General features: G+C 40.9%; 1 protein-coding gene across 4 annotated transcripts in view; it reads right to left on the reverse strand.

Annotated features, from left to right (window-relative positions):
- Window positions 1-2233: 2233 nt before the first annotated feature.
- LOC145412133 (cyclin-dependent kinase 17-like) overlaps window positions 2234-26857 on the reverse strand; it is a 312580-nt gene continuing 287956 nt past the window's right edge. For 3 of the 4 annotated variants that reach the window (XM_080282066.1, XM_080282065.1, XM_080282067.1), the window contains 9 exons: window positions 18227-18357; window positions 17742-17915; window positions 15058-15208; window positions 13835-13956; window positions 12140-12250; window positions 11490-11623; window positions 10681-10930; window positions 8339-8429; window positions 2234-5045 (listed from right to left, as the gene is read on the reverse strand). In XM_080282066.1, the coding sequence (XP_080138192.1) occupies window positions 4939-5045; window positions 8339-8429; window positions 10681-10930; window positions 11490-11623; window positions 12140-12250; window positions 13835-13956; window positions 15058-15208; window positions 17742-17915; window positions 18227-18357 (1271 nt within the window). In that variant the 3' untranslated portion in view covers window positions 2234-4938. The remainder of the gene's footprint in view (window positions 5046-8338; window positions 8430-10680; window positions 10931-11489; window positions 11624-12139; window positions 12251-13834; window positions 13957-15057; window positions 15209-17741; window positions 17916-18226; window positions 18358-26857) is intronic. The other variant, XR_013899535.1, reaches the window with a different exon arrangement.

Below are 26857 nucleotides of genomic sequence, written 5' to 3' on the forward strand. Positions count from 1 at the left end.
CTGACATTAACACTTCTCACATTTTGTACGCAATTATCATCCCCCCATCCTCTCCACATGCCCAAACCATCTCAATCTACCTCTCTTCATCACAACACCAATACACTCCAGCCCCATCCTACCCCTTGACTCTTTATCATCATAAACCTAGCCCCCTCAGGCCTCACACTCAGGGACACACTGCACATCCACCTAATCATTGTCATTTCTGTATGTTTGAGCCTGCGAATATCCCATTCCTTTTCTGCCCAAGTCTCACTATCAAACAGCATTACACTCCTAACACATGCTGCATAACAAAGATCCCTTAGCATGGAGGGAGAGCCCTCTCAGTGTCAGGAGAGGCAACATCTCCCTGAACTTCTTCGAACCACTCCTCATTCTAGACACAGAGCTAGCTCCAGCCCCACCTCCAGCACAAAATATGTCTCCCAAATAACAGAACTCTTCCACACACTCAAGAGACTCACCAGCAAGTTCAATCTTTTCACGTCTGACAATCTCCACCTGCTCTCCCCAACACACCACACACATGAAATCAGCATTATCTCTCAGTCTCTGTCTAATACCAGTACATCGCTTATGCACCTACTTATCACTAACACTGCACAAGATGGAATTACTTCCCACACCCTTGTGGGAAATCGCACCTGGCCACTCTCTCTGTTCTTTGACAGTACTGCCACCAGCCCTAGACACCATCACTTGTGTTTTATCTGCATTTACTCTTAAGCCCTTGTGCCCCACACCATCTCTCCACTTCCTAAATCTTTCCTCCACCTCCCTTTCATTCTCTGCAATCAACACCAGATCATTAGCACATGCTATCTCCCACAGGAGTCCATTTCTGAAGTAACGTGAGAGGGCCTAAGTACCATGGTAAACGACAAGGGGGTTAAAACTGTCCCCTGGTGCACACCAACATTCACAGAGAACTCATCACTCAAATCTCCACGGTGCGAACACCCACATACATGGCCATAACCACCCTAACCAGCCACTCCTCGATCCCAAGCTTTCCCATTGCCCACTTCATCACCTCTCTAGGGACTCAAAAGCCTTCTCCAAATCAACAAAAACATTGTACAGTATTGTATGTTAAAATCCTTTTTGTAACTTTCATCTTCATTGATTTTTTTGTGGATTTTTGTTGTTTATGCATTGTTTTCTTAATGTCCAGCATTATGTCAGATATTCCCATGTCTGTTTTGATGTCTATATAACTGAAAGACTGAAGAACACTGCCAAAATTAGGAGGGATACCATACATAAAGGTAGGGTCTGAATGGTATGGGTATTGTTTTGTATCCAGACATCATCCATATCCAAACATACCAATGGCTCTATTAAGTCGGAAAATCAGGGAGTCACGGTAATTTATTTTAGCTCCTCAGTTCACTTCTTTTATTACAATACTGCAGTCTATGAATTTCATCATTAACCTCTTTTTAATTATTATTATCACTTTCAATGCACTATATCATTTTGGTTTTATATTCTGGTTAGTTATAATTCAGCTGAAGGAACTGTCTTCCATTTAGGAGTTGTAGTAATAGATTGTGGAAAATAGTTAACAGCCAATCCCATATTAGATCCATGAAGTGGAAGGACTACAGATTACTTTCAGTACTGTGGTTACAGGAACATTGCTTCAGACCCATCTGTGTAAGGTAAAGGCATCACTTTGGTTGGTGCATTGGTAAGTGAATACTGTATTACCGTACTGCAATAACTATGTAGATAGTGTACAATAGACATGATAAACACTGACATTAAGTACAATTTGCTTAATGTATTATAGTTCTGAGTTAACCATTTCACTGTGAGGTCTTATAGACAAATTGTCTCACAGTGGTAAGAATAAAGTAGAAACATCATCACTGAAGTGGAGGGGTTAATGGAGATTGTTTCTGACCCCTTCACTAAGAAAAGTCCTTCTTAATTTGGCAGTATTAAAATAAAAATCTCATCAGAGTGAAGGCGTTAAAACACTCTATCCCTCTGAATTGTAAGATTTCTGTTTAACAAAAATCATATGTTCACCTACATAACATTCTTATGTTCACAAGTTGCAGATTAAGAGTACCCTAAAATGAAACCTGCAGCTGTTAGAAATTCTCTTGGCAGAACAGAGTCATACATAACTAAATTACCCAAGTGTAACAACTGCAGAAATGCTATCAATGACAATTTGGGAGGAAATACGGCAAGGTTAATATCATGGGTACACAGACATCTTGGTTTTCTTTATTCACTTTGGACACATCATTGACACAATGTCATGCTGTTCATCAACCTATGATAGAAATAGTTGAAAATATACATTATAGTTATAGTCGACACCTGTTCAAAAATAGAATCGGCTCCTTTCTAAACATACATGGCAAATTAATGAGGTTGTGTTTTCAGTATATACTGTAATTTAGTGTATACTCTTGATATACACTTGGTCAATATTTCATCTGTAACATTCTGTACTTAGTGACATGTCATTAATATTACAGTATTATTATTACTACAGTATTACTGTATTATTATTATTATATTATTATTATACACTTTTTCTCAGAACTCATTTTCATTACAGATGATGACATCTGTAGCTCCTGTAAGTATCTGCTCTGGTGTATACATAATGCAAAATCCCATATATAGGACTAAATTCATTGTTTGGTATCATTAAAAAAAAAAAAAAAAAAAAAAAAAAAAATTGAGATTTGGACATGTTTGGCATCATAGTTAATGTTAACTATACCAAAAGCTTCTAAATAAGAGTATTTTTCTGGTCACAACAGGTATCACATATTTAGAAAATACAAAACTGACTATACAAAGATGGCTTATAAAACAATGTCTGATCAAAATGATGTTCCCATAAACGAAACCTGCAAATTCAGTTTCATATTGCAACTAACCTGACACATTTACAACTTAGCACTCTTGAACCTGCTAGTCCTCTACCATTTCTGAATCACATATATTTGGCCCAAATGTTTGGAATTTATTTTCAAAAGGGAAATGAAGGCAACTTCCTAAACAATGCAACCCAAGTCACAATCCTCCCTACAGAGTGAGTAAAAAGGGAAAGTAAATGCTTACACTTAGTAATGTGGAAATTCTTGTAATGTTTGGAATGCTTATCGTCATTTATAGTAATGTCATTGATCCATAACTGGGCTTTTAAAAAGCCTAGCTTTACAGGATACACTCAGGCATGATAGGGACGCAATGGTAATCTAAGCCCGCTAATTTCTCTATGCTCAAACTGGGACTAGGAAGATAATATAGACCTAATATTGAGCACAGAAGTTATATGACTCTTCTTACTTGGTAATATTTCTTTAAGGTTGGGTAACAACACATGTTTATTGCAATAGAGAAAGAGATGGCTTATGTTGCCTCCTCACAGGTATGTTGAGATTTTTCAGGTACCAGATTATCTACAGAATGTAACTTCAAGAAGATACGAGTAAACAAAGGCATGGAAATAGAATTCATCTACAAAAACACATGTCAAAGGTGCCCTATAACAGAAAACTGTTCTATTTAAGTTTTATATCACATAATCTTCAACAGAGTTATATTTATCTAATTAGGAGAAAGCCTATATGGCAACGATATAAATCAAAGACTTGAGAGGTATGTGTGGGGTTGCAGATAGAACCCCAAGCTCAAAATGAAGTACTACACATTGCACGTGGTTAAGGTGAAGTCTGGGGAAGCTTGGAGGGGACCAGGGCACAAGCTGATAGTTACTACCCAATCACAGACATTCCTGATTACACTTTGTGGCAGATTACGAAGATATTTTTGTCTTCTGAATATCAAGTGGATGATGTCATTACATTTTCCCATAATGTTAACCAATGTACTATAGTGATATGTTATTGTCAATTGTAGTATCATATCAATTTATTTCTTCTTTTAATACTGGATTATGTTAATGCATTTTTCCACATGATAGTTGAGCATCCTGCTGTCACCAACATGCAATATCTACACAGCGCAATAATTTCCTGTTGCTGCAGAGAGAGCCACCCACCACCCAGCCAGGACATGACAGGAGTGGGGAGGCATCAGCACTTGGTGACCTGGAGGTGGGTAGTCACATAATCTGGCCAGCAGATAACTACCTCAAGTTCAGGATATACACAAAGCTTCCTCTTATGCCACTAAGTCTATCCTGAATTTTGCATTGTCTGATGAGTCTTGTATATCCAGATACTGCACTGCACTGTACTGTATATCATATGATTTTTAGAGGTTATATTTCTAAATATATTTGAAAGACTACAATGTTGAAACTAAAGGTTCTAGAAACCCTGCTAAACTGGCAATAGATACATTCTACTGATTCAGTAGTGAACACCAAGAATGGTTCCTATGAACCAATTTTATCACACAGGATAAATAATCTCTTATGCTGACACCACACACCTCTAGTAAGAAACAAGAGTTCATGATCATTAGTCACAGTAAACAGCAGGATATATCATACAATTTTTGTTGTCTGGTCTTTTCTAATGATAAGGAATGAATGTTATTGTCTTGAGTGTTTCTCCAGGATCAATAATGTAACTCAGTCCCACAATACAATACTCACATCTTTCCCAATACACACAATTTTTTCTTCCCATTTCTGTTGTCTGTCAATATGATTCAGTAAGTTTACTTTTTCAATTCACTAACAAACCTTTCTCTCCACTATTAGCTTACCAGTTTCTTTGATAATGTCCCAGTTCTTTACTTCTATTAATTTTTTGTTTCACTCTGATATTATGTTCTTCCATACAATACTAGTGATGTTTTCTTCCTCTAACTGGATTTTTTTTTTTCTAACATGTCTTCCAGCCTTCCATCTCTTCCTCTACCCAGCTCCAAATCTTGCTCCAGCCACCCTCCTAAGCACATCATCCCCTTGTTAGTGGCAGGATGAGCTCAGAAGTGCATACTCTGACGGCGTGTTCTGGCCTGGCTCCCATTTGTGACCTTGTAGTTATGGTCCCGTGTTAACATCAGGCCCGGGCATGAGAAGATGGAGTCTTCTGTAAGTGTCATAAAACTTCAATGAATTATGAATTATGGGAAGTTAAGGCAATTAAAATGTATAACCAAAATACGTGTGATGATATATGATGCTTGGAAAATATACCTGTAGTAAGTTAGCAGTAGGGTAATGAATGTACAGTCATGCTAGGAAATGATGCCTCAAAGTCCATTAAATGTCAGTGGATTTCAAGACTTAAAAAAAAAAAAAAAAAAAAAATTAAAAAAAGCCAATTTCTGCTCTTGCCATGGTTCTACACCAAACCTCTTACAAATATTATTTCTACTGGCAAAGATGACAGTGTAAAAAAAAAAAAAAAAAGTACAGTATATTAATTCATGATTTAATGCACTAATTCAGCCACTACCCTGTTTGTTAAACTGAATATTCTGCTAAATCAAGGGGATCCCTATGTAAGGGAATATAAGAGAGTTTTCACGTGAAGTCTCCAGAAACCATGAGGTAGTGGATGTGACAGAGCAAACTTCAATATATTCATCTGTTAGGTCTTGTTTTAAATATTACTGACAAGCTGGATACCAGCATGAAGTCTTTGATCTTGAGTGAGCGACAGGCTTAGATGTAAAACAAAAGCTAATTAAATCAACATACAGTACCACTACAATTTTAAAATTATCTGAGTATTTTATCTGTGATAATATTAATGCACTACTTACATTAAGCACAAAAATTAATATTACAGTGATCCCTTAATTAAAGCAGTTTTCATTATCACTGCAAGATGAAAAAACGCACTTTAGCCATTATAGTGCACTTTTTTACTTAAAAAAAAACTGCTGGTTTCTGCCAAGAATGTTGGTGCAGTGTCTGTGGTTTCTGAGGCACTGAGGGATTCAAAGATGTGGGTCCTACTCGAGGAGTTAATCACAGGTGGAGGAGGCCACTAACTCTCCACCCCCTACTCTCAGAATCTATTACCACAAGCCTATCTCAGGTCAGTCTGTGGTATGTGTTTCTTCCTTATTGTGCCTTTTCATCACTTTCTATTAATCAAACCACGCCAATGTGTGTTTCTGATACCATAACAGTATGTATGTATTTAGTGGGTCTATACTGTCATAAAAGGGAAAATTTGGGCTTGTGCATGGGATCCCTGATACCATTCATTCATTCATTCATCATCTAATACAGTGTTGCCCCATGAGAAGCACAGGAGTCCGAGGCTAGGCAAGCTGGTCCTGACATTTAAGATGAAAGTGACCATCCTCACTCATCCGTGAGTGGTACTGAGCAATAAACTCCAACTACCCTTCGGATATAAAACCAGCACAGGCTCAATCCGACTGGAGTGCCTTAATTACCCACTAAACCACCAATGCCTGGTACCAACTGGGATGAATCCCATAAGTTCTGTGCTTTCATTATCGTGCATTTCTGTTATCACATGCCATGTTCAGTATCAGTTACATGTGGTAACCAAGGGATCACTATACAATGTGTGTAACTGAATATGCAGGTAATATTAGCATGCACCTGACCCCAATTATTGCTGGAGGCCTTTCTTGTTTAGTGTGACATGACCATTTGATAATCTTTCCTAAATAAATGCCCCCACAACTTTTGAATGCTTGTAGATCAAAGAAAACAGCAATTATGGAAACATTAATTGCTGGAAAATGTTCCATGTGACCACAACTTAACCCTAGATTAGCAAGGTGGCACCAAAGTCAGTACCATAGGCCTATTCAACTTTACCACGCCGCCACCTATGGGCGTCTGTGGCCGACCTCCCCAGTATTCTCAGTTCAAGGCTTGCTGTGGTCATGCATGGTGGGTAGGTTTTACTCCCTTGTAAAATTTCGGTTTTATGCTTCTTGGTCCATTTTTCAGTACCACCTTGCCACTAACGTGAGGTCGAGGCTGCATACGCTTACTAGTTAATATACAGTCAATCCTCGTAAATCGTGTGTTCATAAATCACGGATTCGTAAATCACGGCTAGGTGGCCGTCAGACTGCCGGCAACCTTAAATCACTGTTAAGTCACAAAAATCGCGGATCTAGGCACCCAAGTGGGCCTTTTCCGAGGAGAACCGTAAACCACGGCATTCAAACTGAAAATTGCAACCCAACAATCAATCACCGCGCGTCCCTGGTGGTATATGTGCATACTAATGCCGCCATGTTGTTGCTGTTCTTGTCCTGCCAGTCTGTACACTACAGACTGTCGCCGTGGAGTACGAGAGTTACCTGCCTTTTTTGTGCAACTTCCCCCCGCCTCCTACCTGCCATGGCCCCTCCCGACCCCCCCAATGAAGTGCTCTAACCAGTATGATGTCAAGAAGCTGCCTCAGTTGTCGTACAGTCAACATTTGGAGCTCATTTGTCGTGTTGAGAGGGGAGAGAAGTTTTCAAAGCTGGTGAAACAGTTTGGGAGGAACAAGTGCTGAGAGGTTCTAAGTTCTTCCCAACACCACCCCACTCCATTCACTTACGCAATTTTTTCATAGGATTAAGGTGAGATCCCATAATACATGCACTGAATATTCCTAAATTTGTATGATTGTGTTTGCTGGTGCCTAGATAGGGGGTGAGTTGGCCAAAGTCCAGACTCAAATTAATTTTTCACAAGAGTTATTAGTCATAAATCACGGAATTCATAAATCACAGCAGTGGTCCAGACCCAAATTGCCGCGATTTACGAGGATTGACTGTAATTATGTTTTTATGTGTGTTATTTTGCAGCTAAAAGAGTGTTATACAAAACAAGGTAAACAACAGAAACAGTCAATATGGGGGGGGGGGAGTGGAGGAGGTGGAGGTGGCCGTGTAACGGTCCCCTGGGATAAGTACGACGCTCCCACTGCAGCTACATAGTTGCCCATTGTTTAGTTCATAAAAATTATATTTTCCTTTGTTTTTCAGTAGTTTTAGGTTAGAACTCTTGCAAATACATGGCATTACCCTGAAAAAATTTTGTAATTAAAATCTATATCATTTTCATATTTATTTTCATTTTCCAAAGTTGGTACTGAATCAGGTACCACCTTGCCACTCATGTACAAATCCTGACCTTGCTAATCTAGGGTTAAGTAACATACCCACAATCTCATTACAGCAGGTATACAGTATCTGCAAAGGGGTAATGTAACAAAGTTAAAGAAAAGAGATTAATGCACAAGTACTGTGATTTAATGGAATATACCAATATTTTGGTTGGTGTATCAAGCACAGATAATGGACAAGATTTTGTGCACTAAATCAGAGTACATTACATTGGGAACTTACAGCAAAGGAATAAAATGAATGCCTGACACACAATAATACTTACGGTCCTTCAGGGTGTGAATTGTGTGTCCTAGAGACTCGAAGAATGGATGCTTCATGGCTGCTGATGCAGAGATCCTCTTCTTTGCCTCATACTGTTGATGAACATATCCTTATTAATGAAATACTCCTACAGGCTCTAAACTATACCATATCTGTTCTAAACTAACACAAATCCCAATGCCCTTTATGCTTTGGTGATGGCCAAATGTAGTCAGAATGGAGGTCAACTTGACCTGTAACCAAGGAGGCTCAGTCCTACCTCACTGCTACAGCTCATCGAATTTTATGTAAATACCCAACTTAATATTCAAAACTGCCCAGTTCTATGATGTAGAAACAAGTCCAATATAGTACATCTTATTCAATACATTCAGGACATGTGAATACTGGAGATGAAAAAAGATAATAAGGTAAGACAATGCAAACAGAGTAATAATACGCCACTTAAATATGATTTTTCTTCTTCCTCATTAACTATAGTTATTGTGGAGTATGGAAGTCCATGAACAACAGAACTGACAAGACCTTCCTCAGATGGTGTGGTCAGTTAGAGAGAATGGGTATAAATGGGGTGGTGAGAAAGGCATATGTGGGTGAGTTTGAAGGTATGAGGAGGAACTGTCAGCCAAGGTGAAAAGATATGGTAAATAAGCGTGTGAGAAAGAGAGATATGGAGGGTGATAAGGCTAGGTAGCTAATACATGATCTAACTAGCTGCATGAATTTTATACAGAAGAAAGCAAGACGTTCGTCTGGCATCCCTCACCTCCCTTTTTTTTACTCCTTTGGTACAATGATCCCTATTCGTCATCATGACATGGTCTATGACATATCTAATGATGCCTATAGTCGTGAATGTTGCTCTACTAATGGTCTACTCGATCAGACAGACTGTGGTTGAGTAACAACAATGTCGTAATTCTGTGTCATATCTGAGGACTACTCTACAGTGCCGGATTTGTTACCAGAACATCAAACAAAGGCTGGATGTTGCCTGAAGCTCATTTTAACTCTTCTCATCTTCATCTCATCAGCCAACCCTGTTAATGGGGTTTAGCCTCTAGGGAGTGTATACCACTGCTATTTTTTTTCTCCTCTCAACCTGATGAATGTATAGTATTGCTATTGTGATGAAAAGGAGTAGACTTGACGTGGTTTGGGCGATGTTACGAGGATGGAGGATGACAATTGGGTGCGAAGGGTGAGAAGTGTGAACACTGGGGGTAGGGTTGCAAGAGGCATACCAAAAAATACCTGGGACAAGGTCATAGAGTATTACCTCAAGGATAAGGGACAGAATAGGGAGACTGCCAGACTCTCAGCAGAATGGAGGGATGCCATTAAGCAACGAAGGCCAATGCATGCTAATGTGTTGGAGCCTTTAAGATACAACGAACACCCTCACCACTTTCATACCTTAACATAATGAGACCCTTGCAACATCCTTCTCATCTTCCTCCCCTGTCCCCTTTCTCTTCCCTCCCTCCCACCATCCTGCCCAACGCTCTCCTCTCTGCCATTCCCTGTCTCCAAACTACATACATATCTCTATGTATATCCCACATCAATTTAAATACTATACTTTTATTCCAAGTGCTTTCCTTCCTTGCCACTCAATGACATATAGTACACAAACAAATTAAAGGGTGGCAAGTGCTGGGATTTAGATATGAATGTGGCTGGTGATGACAAGTGGTAGACTGACTCTGTCTGAGTGGTAATTATGGAGCACAAACATGTGGAAGATGTGCCTGTGAAGTGGAGTAAGAATTCTGGGGATTCAATAGTTTGTGGCTCATTTCACTGGGCATGATGATGATCAGTTCTCCCATTATCATGATTCTCTTTTTCCTTGCTTTCTGGACCCTACCTCACCCCACCTGAAGGTAGGAAAAAGACACAGGATGATAACAATGATGGTTACTGTCAGATTATGTTATTCAGCATGGAGTATACTCCTTGTAAAGACTGGATAGAAATGATATCCTTAAACCCTTTCACTATATTATCCTCTATTATGTTTCATTTTAGTTACAAACATTTTTTTTTTAAACTTTCAGGGTACACATCTCTCAGTTAATGAGATAAATTCAGTTATACTGACTTAGAAAAACTGAAGAAAATTAAAATAATTCAGTCATTCTGTCTCCTGATTCAGTGAGAACATCTAAGATCCATCTGTTTCCCACCCTATCCTGGAATGATTCAGACTTACTGGCAACAGATTTGAGCCACCACCAGAGTCCAATTTACCTGTAATGGCAATTCCAACTAAGCAAATTCTGATTTAGCAAGGTTTTACTGTATATATACCAAAAATGTTTCAGACTGAATATGACTAACCAGAAGGAACTTGGTAAGTAGTCCAAGCGCAGAGTCATGTGCAAGTCTGGGTGCACGGGCTAGGAGGGGCTCTCCAGGATATGAACCAAAAGTATACTGTCCAAACTCCTCATTAGTGGCAATCCCAGGCCATGTGGACTCAGTAGGGGTGCCCAGAGTGCGGAATATTAGGTGCAACTCATCCTCCACAGTGGCTCCAGGAAACAGGGGTCGTCCGCTAATCATCTCATACATGATGCAACCAACACCCCTGTGATTAGAACATACCATGCATTATTTTCTGGTGCAAATTTTATAATGCAATACTTGAAATTTTAAATAATACGGTACTACTACTACAGTAACAGTATGTGGTTTCAATATGAGATTTCCAGTATTACTATACAGTTTGTATATGTATGGAATATATCTAAGACAGAGGTTGAGAAGAATTATAGAAATGCTAAAGATATTATAGATTATATGAAAATTACTGAGAGGTCAATATGGTTCACCACATGCTTCAAGAAAACACTGCAGCATATATGCTGTAAGCTGCTCATGCCACCTGCAATCTCTATCAATGATAATAAAGCCTTGCAAAATTAATCAGCAATATTCAAATGGGCTAGAATTTTGCTTCACTAAATTAGAACCACATAAGTGAACAGGAATTACTGACTGTGACTACAAATATACTTACTAAGTTTTTCTTACTCAAAGAGCAGTCAATGAGTAGATACACTCAGGTGGTTATGAAATGGTAGTGAGTGATAGATTATGAAGAGTATTTTCTGAGTAGGAAACAGGAGAAATGCAAAACAACTTACCACATATCTATTTGTGTAGAATATTCTGTTGAGCCCAAGAGGACATCTGGAGGTCTGTACCATAAAGTTACAACCTCATTACTGTACGTCTTAGTTGGAACAGATTTAGCTCGGGCAAGACCAAAATCCGCAAGCTGGGGAAGAATTTTTTTTTTTCAGTTAATTATATATACATTACTTTTTCTATATCTACATTTTCAACAAAATAACAGTGTTTTATTAGCTCTGACAAGGCACACTGCTTCAAAAATCTGGTTCCATCACCACCATCATCCTTCTCCTAATCCTCATCATCCTTCCCATTCATGCCAAATTTACAACACAGCTCTCATTTGTGTCAACCATCAACTTGAGGAGGCCATCCCATTTCCACTCTTCTTCCAATGTGTGATGTAGAAGATCAGGTTACCTGCAACACAACTGGTAGTTGTGAGGGTCACATCCCAGAGTGAATACAGAAAATGAGTGGAAGCTTTCAGCCCTCTGTTCTTTAACCTTTTAGTTACCTTTTATGACAAACTGGGAATAACCTATGCAAACAACAATGTACTCTACAGTACCTTCCTGTACCTTACAATAATAACTACTGTATAATGAAGATAAACTACAGTGGTTATGATGATGATGATGATAAGACTGTGCATTATTACCTTTAGCTCCCCTAAATCATTGATGAGGAGGTTCTGAGGCTTTAGGTCACGGTGCAGTACCCGACGCTGATGACAGTATGCCAAGCCTCGCAGCAATTGGAACAGGAAGATCTGTAAGATAGGGAACTGTCAGAACAGCAATAAAATTTCTCTACCATAAACAAAGGGATGTGCATTATCAACAGAAAGGGATCAGCATCACTGAGAATCACATATGTTAAATTAATGACTCAGTCAGATATTAACCTGAGAACTGTGACATACTTCACATCATGTGATGTTCCAAAAAGGACTGTGACATAAATCATATGCAAGGCAAAAAATGAATTTCCCTATTTCTGCTCATTACAGCTAGCTACAGTAGTTAAGGACTTGCCAAACTACATACAGTACCCATATTTCGGCATGCTCACTTCCATTTCAAAATCTTATACTAAGCATCAGGGCAATGCATAGCAGTGGCTAAACTATGGCACAAATCTGCATTAAAAGTGGTAAACATATATTTTATCACACTCTACTCTAAATGAGCTAGCATAGCCAAAGATTCAACCGAAGAAACTTTCAAAAACTCCCTCCCCCCCTTCCAAGAGTAGGAGCATGGAAGAGTTTCCTCAAGCTGCAGTTTACAGGTTAATAATCTGCATGATATAAAGGGAGCATCAGAATACAGTACTGTATACAAGGTCTGTTCAGAAAGTATCCAACATTAGGCTTTAAAATAAATAACAAACCCGTTGAGCTAGGACACTGATCCCCCTCAGAGTAGGCCTCTTCTGACTTGACACACGGAAACCAGCATTCTTTTCACTGCCCGACACACTTTTCGGTATTTCCTGCAGGTGCTTTGTCCCATTTGTCATGATTTTTCTCGGATGAACGTTGCTCAAGACATGCTGAAATGTGCAAATCATGATCCAGACTTTCTATGGACTGTTATCGCAGGAGATAAGACTTGGGTGTATGGGTATGACCCAGAAAGCAAAACACAATTGTCTCAGTGTAAGCATGCAGGGCTGCCTCGGCCAAACATGATAGGTCCACAGCAAGGTGAAATGCACTTGCAAGTTGACAGTTTTTTTCAACTACAGTGGTGCTGTGCATCATGAATACGCATCAGAGGGTCAGACTGTCAACAAACATTACTATCTCAATGTTATCCGTCGTCTTCGTGATGCAGTTCGGTGGAAGAGACCAGACCTTTGGAACGCGGCAAGTTGGAAGCTGTATCATGACAATGCCCCTGCCCATTCTTCTCAACTGATTCAAGAATTTTTGGACATGCACAACGTCTCGCAGGTCCAGCAGGCTCCCTACTCACCAGACATGGCTCCATGCGGCTTTTGGTTATTCCCCAAGCTCATACTTCCGCTGAAGGGTTCCTGATTTGAGACGAGAAGAAATCATGACGAAGGCGATGAAGCAGCTGCTTGCAATACCAAAAACCAACTTCGAAAAATGTTTCAGGCAGTGGAAAGAAAGCTGGGGTACATGTGTCAAGTCAGAGGGGGGCCTACTTTAAGGGGGATTAGCATCGTAGCTCAACAGTTTAGCTATTTAGCTTTTTAGAGCCTACGGTCAGATACTTTCAGAACAGACCTCATATTCACGTCCTGGTTGAGCAACAACAGCAAAATGCAGAGAAATTCTGACTACATGCACTGTGAAAAAAAAGCTGGCTAGTCAAGCACTCACCTTAACATTATTCATAGATAGTTGTGCTCCACATTCATCCATATATTGTTTGAGGTCACGATCTAGGTACTCGAAGACAAGTGTTAAACTCTTGTCTGTATGAACGATGTCGTGTAAGGTAACTGGAACACAAAATTTTTTTATAATTTTCATGTAAAATGTGTTTTAATGCACTTATTTGTTTTCTAAACTTATTTCACTGTAATAAACAGCCTTTACTTAAAAATATGGAAAATTTATTCAGCAGCTGAAAGGATTGTACTGTTCACTACATACATTACATAATTACAGCAGAATTAATCATGTACAAAAGGAAACTAAGTAACACATGTAAGGCAATAACTTACTGTAATGAAACTGATTAACCATGTGGTCACTTTCATATGCCATTAATTACTGTATCTTCAATTTAAAAAAAAAAAAAAAAAAAAAAAAAAGAGAGAAAGAGAGAGAAATCCAAAGATACAATACTGTACTGGTATAATGGTGCCCAGAGTCAGTCTGTCAACTTGGCCACACAGTAATTTCCGTAGTAGATAACTCCACTGACATTACACAGAGTTACAAGAGCAATGAATACCTAAAGGTAGTAATACCAAACTCTTACACACACACACACACCAAATTTCTCCCCAGTGAGTAAATTCTGATCCTGACTATGCAGCAACAATGATGTGCAACTTCAATAGTATGAAAATTACTACTGGCTAAGGGTGGATGAAGGTGACTATTTGGTAGTGGTGGTTGTAGGTACTTGTGGTATCAGTATGAATATGAGGTGGTGGGTGATGAGATGTCTGAGATGGTGAGAATGGTGATCTGGATGAGATCACGAGAACTGTGGTGAAGGTAATGTGATGTGTGGCAGTGTAAGATAGTAGTGTTGTCTGAAGTTGAGGTGATGAGTGATGGAGTGTGCTTGCAAAGGTGAGAGTGATGATGGTCTAGAAGATGTGATGAGATCCATGGTGATGGTTAAAGCCATGGTATGGAAGCCTTGTTGATGGTGATGTAGTAAATGATGGTATTTAATAAGTAAGCTTTCCATAAGCTAATGGTAATATGTTGTGAATGATGCTGTTAATAAGTTGCTAATGTGGTGTGAGTGGTGTTGTGGATGACTAAGAGTGGTGGCATGGGTGTGGTGTTAATGGTAAAGTGGTGTGTTCTGAATAAGTACACAAAGAACGGTGATATGAGATTAACCTTAAATGATGACTCACCAATATTGGCATGCTTGAGCTCCTTGAGTAGTGACACTTCTCTGATGGCAGTGCATGGTGCGCCCTCTTCATGCTCCAGTCTGATCTCCTTCAGGGCTACTAGATTGTCTGTCAGCCGAGACCGGCCCTTGTACACTGTTGCATATGTGCCCTGTCCATGAACAGTTCACTTGTTTATTAGGATAAGGAACAAAGTAAAAATCATCACAACTCCAATACAATGATATCCGCATAACAGTACACCATACAATAATCTACCAAACATAAATAAGCAACTGGTCACCTGGGATGTGAAACACCTCTGCTCTACAGTACATGGAATATTTCAAATACCTTGAGAGTCTTAAAACAGCTTAAAGATTATTTCTGAAAGCCCAGTTTATGGGAATGCTATAAAAATACTGCAGTATGCTGCTGATTAGCATGTACATTCCACTGATGCAACCGATGTACAACATGACTGTGCTTACACAAGCATGCATGCATGCACGCACGTATGTGTGCATACACATACACACACACACACACACACACACACACAAATTCTCTCTCTCTCTCTCTCTCTTTCTCTCTGGTATGTGTAAGTACTGTACTGGAGAAGGGGATTGGGAGAGTACTGCAAGGTAAAGGCAGGAGTATCTCAAACATGATGTAAAAAGATGCTGTGCTCACTGCTAATAATAAATTTGAGCATTGCAGACTCTTGCACAGTTTGATGTATGTAAGCAATATGCTTTGAAAGGAGATTCAGGTAAGTGTAAAATTATGGGTGTTGAGTGAAAGAGTCATTCTCAGTGTGATGTTCTGGTGAATGGAGAGAGACGAACTGGTGAGTGTGTTTAAGTACCTGGGTGCGACAACAAAAAGATGTAGCTGTGCACAAGAAGTAGAAAGTATAGTGGCAAAAGGAATGAAAGAGGCTGGATCAAAGGAGACCCTTATACAAACATAATTCTTATTGGCATCTACAATAAGATTTTGGAATTTTAGTGTCCATATTAACATACAGGTGAATGGCTTTGGTATGGCATTAAAATGAAAAGTCAGGAGTTACAGCAGTGGAGATAAGGTAATTGAGAAGGGTATGAGGAGTGCAGAGAGTGGATACGGTAAGACATAATGTGATTTATGAATAATGTGGAAAGGAAATCTGGATAATAGTATGAGAGAAAGCTTAGATGGTACAGTCATATGAAGAGAAGGGTAGCAACAGTACAGAAACCACTGCCTGTCTTAACCCATCATCCGCAGGCACACAATCGTCCCTGCTGGCCCATCCCTTGAGGTTAACTGATATTCCCTTGCAGTGGATAATGTCTCACCACAGTCAGGCATGGGGAAGTGTGTGTGGAGGTTTGGTTACTGAATGGATACCATACTTGGATCTCCACTCAGTTAAAAGGGACACCATAGAGGGCTACCCCATTATTTATGTAGTTACCACCCAGTGCTGTAAATGGTTTCCTGGGTTACAGGAAACCATTAGACCTGTCACTCAGAGTAGAGTCACCTTACGAAAAAGTAGACATCACTACATCAAGTAAGTCAGTGATGGTTGCCACCACCTACCATATGGAGAGATGAGTATAATTAAGGTAGCTGAAAGGGTATACAGTATGTGAGAGAGCTTGTAGGCCAAGAAGAAGGTGGATATAAATGGTTAATGACAGTGAGAAACTGAGGGCTGGAGGCTGATGAGGCTAGTAAACTGACAAGGGATCGAGTGGCTGGAAGCCCTGTGTATGGGGGAATGCATGACAAGGGTTTGGCACTTTATTTTTTTGCTTGATGGTCATCAGATTGACTATCTGATCAGTAACATAAAGCATATCTGTGGATGGTGGAGTCACGATCCCAGGCCTTAAACTGTCCATGAATGAGTGTGTGGCCCATTACATTCAGACATTCTGCTGATTAGTTTTCTCCCTATTTATTCATTTACAGTATTCTTTTTTTTTTTTACTGTATATAATTTTGATGTATGTGGAGAGATACGAAGTAGCTATTCATCATCCATCATCCACTCCTACGTTGCCCCATGAGGAGCGTAGGAGCCCGGGACTAAGCAAATTGGTCCTGGCACTTAAGATGACAGTGACCAGCCTCACTCATCCCCGAGTGGCATTACGTGAGCAATAAACCCCAACCACCCCTTGGATATAAACCTTCACTGGCTCAATCCAATTGGAGCACTGTAATTACCCACTAAACTCAGTATATATACTGTAATATATAGTTGTAATAATCAACATATGATATAGACATTAACCGACATTACAGTGCACTGGCATGTCAGTGAAATATATAGGCAGTCTCCATTTTAAGCAGGGAGTATGCTCCAAAGTACCATAACCTTTAACATATGCGGTACCTAGTACTGTAAACTAAAGGAAACGGCATATTAGGCTTAGAAGGGCAGCAGAGTTTTAACAGACAACTTCTCTGTAAGTTTATGTGGACCTTCTTGCAAAAACAAATGGTAAAAAGGAGGATATAACAAGGATTTGCTGTATGCCATATCAAGAAGGTGTAAAGGAATGATAACACAGCAAAAGTGAAATGCAAATGCAATACTGGATGGGTTAGAAATACAGAACCAATCACTGTGACTTAACAAAGTTAAAGGAGAATCAACTTCACACTGATGTTGCTCAAAGAAAACTCAATCAACTTTGTATACTGACCTCGCCCAGTTTGTCAAGCTTGGTGTAGGTTTCCATGCGTCCAAAGCCAATCTCTGAGAGGGACTGCCGGCGCGATGCTCGGCTGAGGGGTCCATCTGGGCTGATAGACTGCTTTTGCAGGAATGCATCAGGAACACGCAGATCCGCAGGTAATGATAACCGCTTGTTGATATCCTGCAAGTTGAAACACCTTTAATAACATATGAAGTACTACCTTGGGCAATAATTCCCTTATATTTTAGGGGTTCCAAATTAATGGAGAAATTGCAACCCATTTGACTACTGTTTATCTGCATGGCTACTTCATCAAAACCTCAGTGTTTGGATACTAGAGAATGTACTGGAACTACAGTACTGAGTACAAAATTAAAAACATACAATACAAAAACTAATACTTAGAGCCTATTACACTAAGAAGGCTAACACAATGAATAAAGCTAATATATCGTGAATGATATCACAAGACCAAATTGCAAAGCACTTGCCTCCTGGGTGATCCGTCTGTTTTTGTTCTGGCGCAGCTTGACATTGACAGGGGACGTCACCTCATCACTTGCTCCCGACGCCTCCTCGCTTTCGCCATCACTGCCGATTCGTGGAACTTCATGCACCACCCCTGTTGACAGAATATAGTAGCATGTCACAGCCTGGTGGAGGAGAATAAGATAAATGTTTTCAACTTACTATGCAAACCACCTTTTAGGCAAAACATGAGACAAAATTATTGAAAGGTTGATATAAGTAGAGTAATTACTGATGAAGTGATGAACAATATCACTTAAATCTTGGTATAAAACTGCATTGTTTTCCTTAACTTGTATCATTCCTACACTTGTTCAGAAACCCACTTCTTCTGTCTCTCCGAAGTACCTGTATTGTATTCTGTTCTATTTACTTTCTTCATTAGCTAGGTGTTTGCTTCTTCTCTATTCTGTACCTTCTCTTGTTTACATTCTTTTTCTCTCTGATTCTTCTCCTCTCTTCTCTTCTGACTTTATTTTTGATCCTCCCTCTACTTCTTTTAACAACTTTCAATCTCTCTCTCTAATCTCCACCACTAAACCTTGCCTTTCCTCTCCTCTTTCTAACCTCCCTTTAAACCTCTCCCTCCTCTCACATACAAACTCCCTTCACCTGTTCTCTCCTACTCTCCCCTCCTGACCCCCTAGAAGACAGGAGGGGGAAGGCATGTGAAGAATAAGGGAGTGATGATGACCAATGAGGAGACGAGTGAGAATGAAGTACCAGATTTACCCTTTGTCTTATTCCATTCCTCTCTCTCCCACCCTTTATAAATATCTCCACAACCCTGTCACTTTATTTACCTCTCCTCCACTAGCTCACGTTTCCTCCAACATTCATCCTTCATCTTATGCCTTTCCTTCCTCCCTCCCTATACACAGGATACTGGTATCTCTACAGCTTTACTATTGTATCTCTTCCCCACCAGCTTACTTTCCCTCCAACACCTCATGTCTTTCCTCCCTCCCTTTATATGTATCTCCACTATCCTATACCACTGTATCTCTCTCTTCTCCATCTTCCTCTGCCTCCTCTGCCACTTAATGCTTTGACTGGTACAGGTTTCTCATCCATCCATCATCCAATCCTACATTGCCCCATGAGGAGCATAGAAGCACGGGGCTAGGCAAGTTGGTCCTGACACTTAAGATGGCAGTGACCAGCCTCACTCATCCCTGAATGGCATTACGTGGGCAATAAACCCCAACCATCCCTTGGATATAAACCTGCATCGGCTCAATCCGACTGGAGCACCTTAATTGCCCACTAAACCACCAGGTGCCATAATTTGGTTATATGGTTACCACCCAGCGTAGTAAATGGTTTCCTGCTGTACAAGAAACCATTTGGTTTGTCACTCCGTGTAGAATCACCCACACGCAGAAGGAAGAGGAAATAATGAAGGAAAGAAAGACAGAAGAGGGAGTGTAAAGTCATCCATAGGCAGAAGAAAGAGGAAAGAATGAAGGAAAGAAAGACAAAAGAGGAAGGAGGGAAGAGAGGAAAGCTATCTATCTATCTATCTATTGCCAGACGCCTCAATCCCGTTTGGGATGGCCACAAACAAATCGCCTCCAAGTCGCCCTGTCCCCCGCCATTTCACTGCCCTGCTCCCAACTCACACTCCCCTCTCTCATATACCTCTCCACCCCATCCCTCATCTCATCCTCGGCCTCCCCCTCCCTCTTCCCCCCTCCACCTCACTCACATACACTCTCTTCGTCAGTCTTTCACCCTCCATCCTCTCCACATGGCCAAACCACCTCAGTGTGTTCCTCATAATGCTTCCTATCACATCCACATCCACACCACAACGCTCCTTTATATCCTCATTCGTCAGCCCTTCTCTCCACGTGACTCCACAGGCTCCTCTTAAATAACTCATTTCCACTGCTCTCACTCTTGACTTGTGTCCTTCCAACAATGTCCAAGCTTCACTTCCATACGTTAGAGTTGGTATCACAATACTGTCATGTAGTAACTTTTTCACTTCCATGCTCACTTCCCTGTTTCTTATCACTGCTTTCAAGGAACCAGCAACCTTTCTTCCCTGCTGTACCCTTTCAAGCACTTCACCCTCCAAACCTCCATCCTTACTCATCACACTACCCAAATACTTAAACGTACTCACATTTTCCAATTCCTCACCATCCAACCTCGCTGTACATTCACTAACTTCACCTCTCTCAAAGACCATCACTTTACTCTTCCCTACATTCACCTTTAGGTTCCGTTTCTTACACACTCTCTCAAACTCATCCACCAAGCCTTGCAGCTCCCCTTCGTCTTCACTCAACAACACAGTATCATCTGCAAACAGCAGTACAGGGAGTTTCCAAACACTATCCTCTCTCACCAGGGCCACTCCAACATCCACTACCCTACCTTGTACCTCTTTTATTACCCCATCCATGTACAGATTGAACAACCATGGAGACATGACACATCCCTGTTTCAAACCAACTTTCAAAGAGAAAAATTCACTTAGTTCACCATCCACACGCACTGCAGCCTTCGCACCATCGTACATACTCTTCACAGCATTCAACAACTTCCCATCTACTCCATATATTCTTAACACTTTCCACAATCCATGTCTATCCACCCTGTCATATGCTTTCTCCAAATCCATGAAAGCCCCATACAACTTCTTTCCCTTCTCTAGAAATTTTTCCACTAAAGATCTAAGAATGAATATCTGATCTACACAACCTCTTCCCTTCCTAAAGCCTCCCTGTTCTTCTCCAACTAATTCCTCTGTTCTTTCTCTAACTCTGTCTATAAGTATCCTACCATACACTTTTCCTATTATACTAAGAAGACAAATGCCCCTGTGATTACCACACACTTCTTTTTCCCCTTTTCCTTTGTACAAGGGAATAATTATACCTGACTTCCAATCCTCCGGGACTCTACCTTCCTCCCAGGCCAATTTGCACATCTTCCACATCCATTCTACTACTATCTCTCCCCCATGCTTCAGCATTTCACCACACACTCCATCAATTCCTGGGGCTTTCCCCGATTTAACTTTCTTCATTGCTTCCACAACTTCTATCCTACTGATTTCTTCCTGTCTTCTCACCTCCCTCCTTCTCCCAGCCATTCCCCAGCCACTTATACTCGCATTACTTCCATCCTCTACGTTCAACAATTCCTTAAAGTGTTCTCTCCATCTGCTCACTTTTTCTCCCTTCTCCACTAGTAATCTACCATTTTTATCTTTCACTCCCCTGCTAACTTCACTTCCACCCTGTCTTAGTCTTTTCACTTCTCTCCAGAACATTTTCTTACAGTCCCTCCACTTTACACCCAAATTCCTTCCAAATTCCTCATCCACTCTCTTCTTACTCTCTCTTACTAATCTTTTCACCTCTCTTCCTTTCCACATATAACTCTCTCTTCCGCCTCTCAACTTCTTCCACGCCCCTATTTCTCATCCATTCATTGTATGCTTTCTTCTTTTGTGCCACAGCCTGTTTCACCTCTTCAGTCCACCACGCTGTTCCTTGCACCCCCCTCCGTCTTCTCTTCCTTCCACACACCACATCACATGCTGCACATATTTCTTCTGTAAATATCTTACACATACCTTCCACGTCTCCCATCTGCTCCAATTCATATTTGCCCAATCGTTCCTCCACTTCTCTCTTATACTCTGCCTTTTTCTCATCCTCTTGTAACCTTTCCACTCTCCTTGCAACTACTCCTTCCTCTCGTCTTTCCCTTCTTCTATTCCTCCATCTTACTTGCATCCTAATTCTGGCCACCACCAAGTAGTGGTCAGAAAGTCCACTCCCCCAACCTCTATACACTCTTGCATCCTTTACACATCTTCGCATCCTTTCATCCACACACACATAATCAATCATTGCCTTCCTTTCATTCAGTTCACCACCCACCCTTCTCATCACTCGCCATGTATACCTGTGGATCATTTTATGCCTGAAGAGGGTATTGGCTATCACCAACCCCCTCCCAGCACAAATGTCCACTAACGCACTCCCATTCTCATCTATCTCAGCAGGCACACCCCACTCACCAACTATTCCATCCACCTTCACATTACCAACTTTACCATTCATATCACCAATCAAAAACACTCTCTCATTCCTTCCAAACTTTTCCATGCACACTTCCACATTTGTCCAGAACTCTTCTCTCACTCTTCTAGCACGATCTTGCGTTGGCGCATACACACACACAATCGCCCACATTTGTATTCCAACTTTCAACTTTACCCACACAATCCTTGACCCAACTGATCCATACTGTCTTATGCTCTTCTTCCATCTTTTACTCACAACTATACACACTCCTTCCTTTGCCCTCTCATTCTCATCTACTCCTGCACATATACCCCATCCATACTCCCATTCTCTCACACTTTCTCCTCTCCATTTTGTTTCAGTTATTCCACATACATCCACTTTCGCATCCTCAAGCACCTGGACAATCTCTCTCTCTTTCACCTCATCATTCGCACAGACACCTAAAGCAGCACTACATCGTGTGGATGGTTTCTCATATGGGATTAAATATCAAATATTAGCCTTGATATATTGTCCATAGGTATATGAGGCGAGTGATGAGACGGGTAGTTGGTGAACTGAATGAAAGGGAAGGCAATGATTGATTATGTGCGTGTGGATGAAATGATGAGAAGGTGTGTAATGGATCCAAGAGTATATAGAAGTTGGGGGAGTGGACTTTCTGACCACCACTTAGTGAAAAGAATAGTAAGATAGAGTACGAAGAGAGTGGATAAGGAATTTGGAAGGAACTTAGTGTAATGTGGGGTGAATGTACAAAAATATTTTGGAAAGAGGTAAGGAGGGTTAGACAGGATGCAAAAGAAGTTAGCTGGAGAATGAAAGATAAAAATGGTAGATTACTAGTGGAGAAAGGAGAAAAAGTGATCAGATGCAGAGAACACTTTAAGGAATTGTTGAACATAGTGAGTGAAGGTAATGCAAGTATAAGTGGCTGGGGAATGGATAGAAGAAGGAGGGATGTGTGATGAGAAGAAGAAATCAGTAGGAGGGAAGTTGTGGAAGCAATGAAGAAAGTTAAAATGGGAAAAGCCTCAGGAGTTGATGGAATGTGTGGTGAAATGCTGAAGCATGGGGGAGAAATAGTAGTAGAATGGATGTGGAAGATGTGCAGATTGGCCTGGTAGGAAGGCAGAGTCCCTAAGGATTGGAAGTCAGGTATAATTATTCCTTTGTACAAAGGAAAAAGGGAAAAAGAAGTGTGTGTTAATCATAGGGGCATTGGTCTTCTTAGTGTAACAGGAAAAGTATATGGTAGGATACTTATTGACAGAGTTAGGGGAAATAACAGAGGAATTAGTTGGAGAAGAACTGGGAAGTTTTAGGAAGGGAAGAGGCTGTGTAGATCAGATATTTATTCTTAAATCTTTAGTGGAAAAGTTTCTAGAGAAGGGATTTGGAGAAAGCATATGACAGGGTGGATAGGCAAGAATTGTGGAAAGTATTAAGAATATATGGAGTAGATGGGAAATTGTTGAAGGCCATGAACAGTATGTATGACGGTGCTAAGGCTGCAGTGTATGTGGATAGTGAACTGAGCGAATTATTCTGTTTGAAGGTAAGATTGAAACAAGGATGTGTCATGTCTCCATGGCTGTTCAATCTGTACATGGATGGGGTAATAAAAGAGATACAAGGTAGGGGAGTGGATGTTGGAGTGGCCCTAGTGAGAGAGGGCAGTGTTTGGAAACTCCCTGTACTGTTGTTTGCAAATGATACTGTGTTGTTAAGTGAAGATGAAGGGGAGCTGCAAGGCTTGGTGGATGAGTTTGGGAGTGTGTGTAAGAAATGGAATCTAAAGGTGAACGTAGGGAAGAGTAAAGTTATGGTCTTCGAGAGAAATGAAGTCACTGAAAGTACAGCGTGGTTGGATGATGAACTGGAAAGTGTGAGTGCATTTAAGCTACTTTGGGTAGTGTGATGAGTAAGGATGGAAGTTTGGGGGATGAAGTGCTTGAAAAGGTACAACAAGGAAGAAAGGTTGTTGGTTCTCTGAAAGCAGTGATAAGAAACAGAGAAGTGAGCATGGAAATAAAAAAGTATGGAAGTGAAGCTTGGACTTTGTTGGAGGGACACAGTCAAGAGTGAGAGCAGTGGAAATGAATTACTTGATAGGAGCATGTGGAGTTTCAAGGAGAGACAGACTGACAAATGAGGAAGCAAAGGAACATTGTGGTGTGGATGTGGATGTGATAGAAAGCATTAGGAGAAATCCACTGACCAGATTTGGCCATGTGGAGAGGCTGGAGAGTGTGGGACCAACGAGGAGAGTGATGTGAGTGAGGTGGAGGGGGGGAGGGGGGGGGAGGCCGAGGATGAGATGGAGGGTTGAAGTGGAGAGGTATATGAGAGGTGGTGTGTGAGCTGGGGAGAGGGCAATGAAATGGCAGGGGACAAGGCGACATGGAGATGCTGTCCGGCAATAGACAAAGATGGACAAACAAATTTTTCATTAGCTTACTACATGACGCTATTTTGTTCTTCTGTTTCTCGTGTGTGTGTGTGTGTGTGTGTGTGTGTGTGTGTGTGTGTGTGTGTGTGTGTGTGTGTGTGTGTGTGTGTGTGTGTGTGTGTGTGTGTGTGTGTGTGTGTGTGTGTGTGTGTGTGTGTGTGTGTGTGTGTGTGTGTGTGTGTGTGTGTGTGTGTGTGTGTGTGTGTGTGTGTGTGTGTGTGTGTGTGTGTGTGTGTGTGTGTGTGTGTGTGTGTGTGTGTGTGTGTGTGTGTGTGTGTGTGTGTGTGTGTGTGTGTGTGTGTGTGTGTGTGTGTGTGTGTGTGTGTGTGTGTGTGTGTGTGTGTGTGTGTGTGTGTGTGTGTGTGTGTGTGTGTGTGTGTGTGTGTGTGTGTGTGTGTGTGTGTGTGTGTGTGTGTGTGTGTGTGTGTGTGTGTGTGTGTGTGTGTCTGTGTGTGTGTGTGTGTGTGTGTGTGTGTGTGTGTGTGTGTGTGTGTGTGTGTGTGTGTGTGTGTGTGTGTGTGTGTGTGTGTGTGTGTGTGTGTGTGTGTGTGTGTGTGTGTGTGTGTGTGTGTGTGTGTTTCCTGTTACTGGATCCTGCCTTTCCTATCAACAGTGTGATGACGACGCGACGAAGACGACGACGCTGATGATGATGATGATGATGACCATGTACTCCTCTGCATCGCATGCCTATTTAGCACTTATCATTATTTAAACAACATAACCTCTTTCATCCGCCTCAAGTTCTGCTAGCTATGCCTTCTCCATCTGCTGTGTTTAATCAATCCATTAATCAATACAGCATTTTCCTCTAACTTTACCCTCACTTAAAACCTCTCTATTTTCCTTTGCCTTCCCTCTATCTGTCTCTTTCTGTCCAGCTTCCATCCCGTATACTTTAATCTCTTACCATTTTCTCTCCCCTCTTTCGGCGATATTCCAATGGTCCCTTGCCTGACTTCTGACATATCGCCACCACACAGCATTCTCAGCGTTCACAAAATGCCCAACTTGCACCTTATATCTTCCTCAGTGCCTCCAGTATCTTTCCTATCATCTTTGTCGATAACTTATCTTCCTTATCATTTCTATCACTTATCATTCCTAGGATCTTCAACTCTCTCCATCCTATCTTCCATTCCTAACTACTATAATATATTCCTTAATTTTTACCAATATTTTCCCGTATCATCTTTATTAGTATCCTCCCTACATATTTTATTTTACCGACACCTTCTTTTCCTCTCTTTTACACCATCTTCTCTTCCAATATACCACAATATATGCCCTACCACCATCAATATCTTAGCCTTTCTGTAAGAGAACGGATGTTTGTTAGTGATGCATCTTGGGTCGCATACAGCTGACTTCATAAGTCATGCAGAGGCCAGCTGACTTCTTGCAGTTCTGCTGGAAAGAATTCTATGTGTAAACAGTGTAGTCGTAACACTGGGCAACACACACAAAGGAAACTCTCTACCTGTGCCTTGAAAGAATTTGAGAGTTAGGATTCAACTACACTCCGTGGGTGTAACATCTAAGCTCCCAGTAAGGTATCCAGCAGTATTTAAGATCAACCTGTAATCCTGATGGTAAATCTACGGGCCCACATCTCATATCCCCATATCGCCCATATCAGTATCTAACCTTATCATGTTTAGCAGTATCTCCCTAATCAGCAGGTACGTACAATCCATCCCAGCTTCTGCGATTCCATTCTTTCATCCCTCAGTATGAAGACTTTTTTTGTTTGTTTGTTTACTATGCCGGTCGATTTTATTCAACTCTGGAGTGTGTGTGTGTGTGTGTGTGTGTGTGTGTGTGTGTGTGTGTGTGTGTGTGTGTGTGTGTGTGTGTGTGTGTGTGTGTGTGTGTGTGTGTGTGTGTGTGTGTGTCAGTGAAAGAGGGGAAAGAACTATTACCTTGTCAAGTGATGTCTTCCCACTGATAAATATGATCATCTCTACCAGGGATAAAATAAAATAAAAATAAGTCGTCATCGTTCATAATCAATACTTTCTCCTCAATTTTACCAAGTACCGTTAAACACTTTTCTCAGTAGTCTATAATTATACTCTCCCACTCTCCTA

This window comes from Coenobita brevimanus, chromosome 92 (genome assembly GCF_032717465.1).
Source record: "Coenobita brevimanus isolate Jiangsu-jjx chromosome 92, ASM3271746v2, whole genome shotgun sequence".
Lineage (NCBI taxonomy): Eukaryota > Metazoa > Arthropoda > Malacostraca > Decapoda > Coenobitidae > Coenobita > Coenobita brevimanus.